The sequence below is a fragment of the Tupaia chinensis genome, unplaced genomic scaffold (genome assembly GCF_000334495.1).
Source record: "Tupaia chinensis unplaced genomic scaffold, TupChi_1.0 Scaffold000563_1, whole genome shotgun sequence".
In the NCBI taxonomy this organism is placed as follows: domain Eukaryota; kingdom Metazoa; phylum Chordata; class Mammalia; order Scandentia; family Tupaiidae; genus Tupaia; species Tupaia belangeri.
Window position 1 is genome coordinate 3,405,033 of NW_006160076.1, and position 1,783 is coordinate 3,406,815.

At 36.4% G+C, this 1,783-nt stretch overlaps 1 protein-coding gene across 1 annotated transcript in view; it reads right to left on the bottom strand.

Moving 5' to 3' along the window:
- LOC106735885 (amine sulfotransferase-like) overlaps positions 1 to 1,481 on the bottom strand; it is a 2,675-nt gene extending 1,194 nt beyond the window's left edge. The window contains exon 1 of the mRNA XM_014591344.2: positions 1,326 to 1,481. Within this exon, the coding sequence (XP_014446830.2) occupies positions 1,326 to 1,464 (139 nt within the window). The 5' untranslated portion in view covers positions 1,465 to 1,481. The remainder of the gene's footprint in view (positions 1 to 1,325) is intronic.
- Between the last annotated feature and the right edge of the window lie 302 nt (positions 1,482 to 1,783).

The window sequence follows — 1,783 nt, forward strand, 5'->3', positions numbered from 1 at the left end:
ATGTTCAATCACATTAGTTAGCTTACAAAGAGAATATTTCAGTATGTGAACATTTCTCCCAAGTCCAGTTGATAAAACTGTAAAATATCTTCACCAGATAATACCGCATTTCCTTGTCCCATGAATGCTTTGCCTTTATATTTTTCTTCTGAATGTCCTTCCTCAGGCTCTACTCTTCCACACACATTTTATTTCTTTACATTGTCTCCTCTAAGTGTATCTTTCCTTCTTTCTAATTCTATCCATAAAAAATAGAGTTCGATATTATGTTTACCCATGGACTATAAAAGACTAGGAGGAATTTTTTTCAGTGATTAACTAAGTACTAAGAGACTGAGGATTGTATCTACTCTGCTCCCTTTCTTAGCACCTTTACTTTCTCCTGGATGATATTGTAGTTAACACTTCCCGGTCTTTTCTCCAATTTTTGTATTAAACCACAAACACTGGAGTTTATTCAAACTTCTCAGGCATTGCATTTAACTCTCTCTATAAAAATGATTGTGCGAATAGAGAATAACTTTCCCTTTTTCTCATTGCCTTTAGCCTTCTTTCCCTGACAAACTTTACCACAGACTTTAAAGTGAAGATTAGGTTTTCCATTAGAAGTGACACAGAGAAAACTAGATACATTGGTGTTTTAGTGTGTTGTCACTGAAACAATGTCTTTTTGAATGGTGTCCATTTGAGCAATACTATACTGTTCCTCAAGGGGATATAGTAACAAATAAGAAATTGGTAGCATGAATGCTAGTACATTAATAGTTTCATCATAGATAACTCTCATGGATTAAAAAACATTTCTAGGGACCAGCAGTTAGCGTAATGGCTATGTCGCTGGACTCCCATGTAGTCGACCGCGGTGTGTGTCCTGGACCTGGTGGCTTAAAAAAAACTCACGTCGGGCGCGTGTGCGTGCGTGCCCAAGATCCCGAGAAGAGAATGGAAGAGAAGGGACTGAGGCGTGGCCATCCCCCCTGGGGGGTGATTTCTTGCTTTCTGTCTCTCTGTCTCTCTCTGTCTGTCTGGCGAGAGCATGCACCCTATAGCGAAAACCTCTCCAAAAGAAGAAAAAAAAATTTTCTAAATATGCATTTTGCAGACATATCATACTCTACAAGATTAATAACTTCAGAAAGTGAGAATGTATGCACAAGTTAAAATAACACCTTTCATACACTCTCAAAATTCACATGCTGAAGATTTTAGTTACAAAGATGACTTCCTATTTGCACAGCAACTACAAATCTGTGAAAAGCCTCATAAATTTTTCCCAGTTAAAATTAGTTTATGGATCTATAGCTTTTTATTTACGTCTAATTTACCAGATTTGGGATAGGATATTACAAAGATGTCGTTATCTCTAATTTCAAAGTCTTCCAGGTTTTCTAAAATATCATGATCAAGTAAGGCTGACTGAAAATAAAATCCTTTGAATTTTAGTAGTTTTCCTTCTTCTTGCATTATTAAGTAATCTGCAATGAAAAAAGAGAAAACAGTAAAATGTAAAATATTCCTTGAATTACCTAGTTCTAGTTTGGTAGCATAAAAAATATACTCTGGTTGGCACATTTCATGGTGAAGGGTGTTGGACTCCCACATGACCAACCACAGAACAAGTCCTGACCTGGCGGCTTTCTCACTTTCCTTCTCTCTCTCTCTCTCTGTCTCTCAGTATGTTACTCTCTGAGCAAATTAAAATAAATAAATAAGTAAATAGAGGTCTTTGACTTCCTTGACACGAGGAAAACTATGTAAACCTTTAAAAGGAAATTGAAAAGGA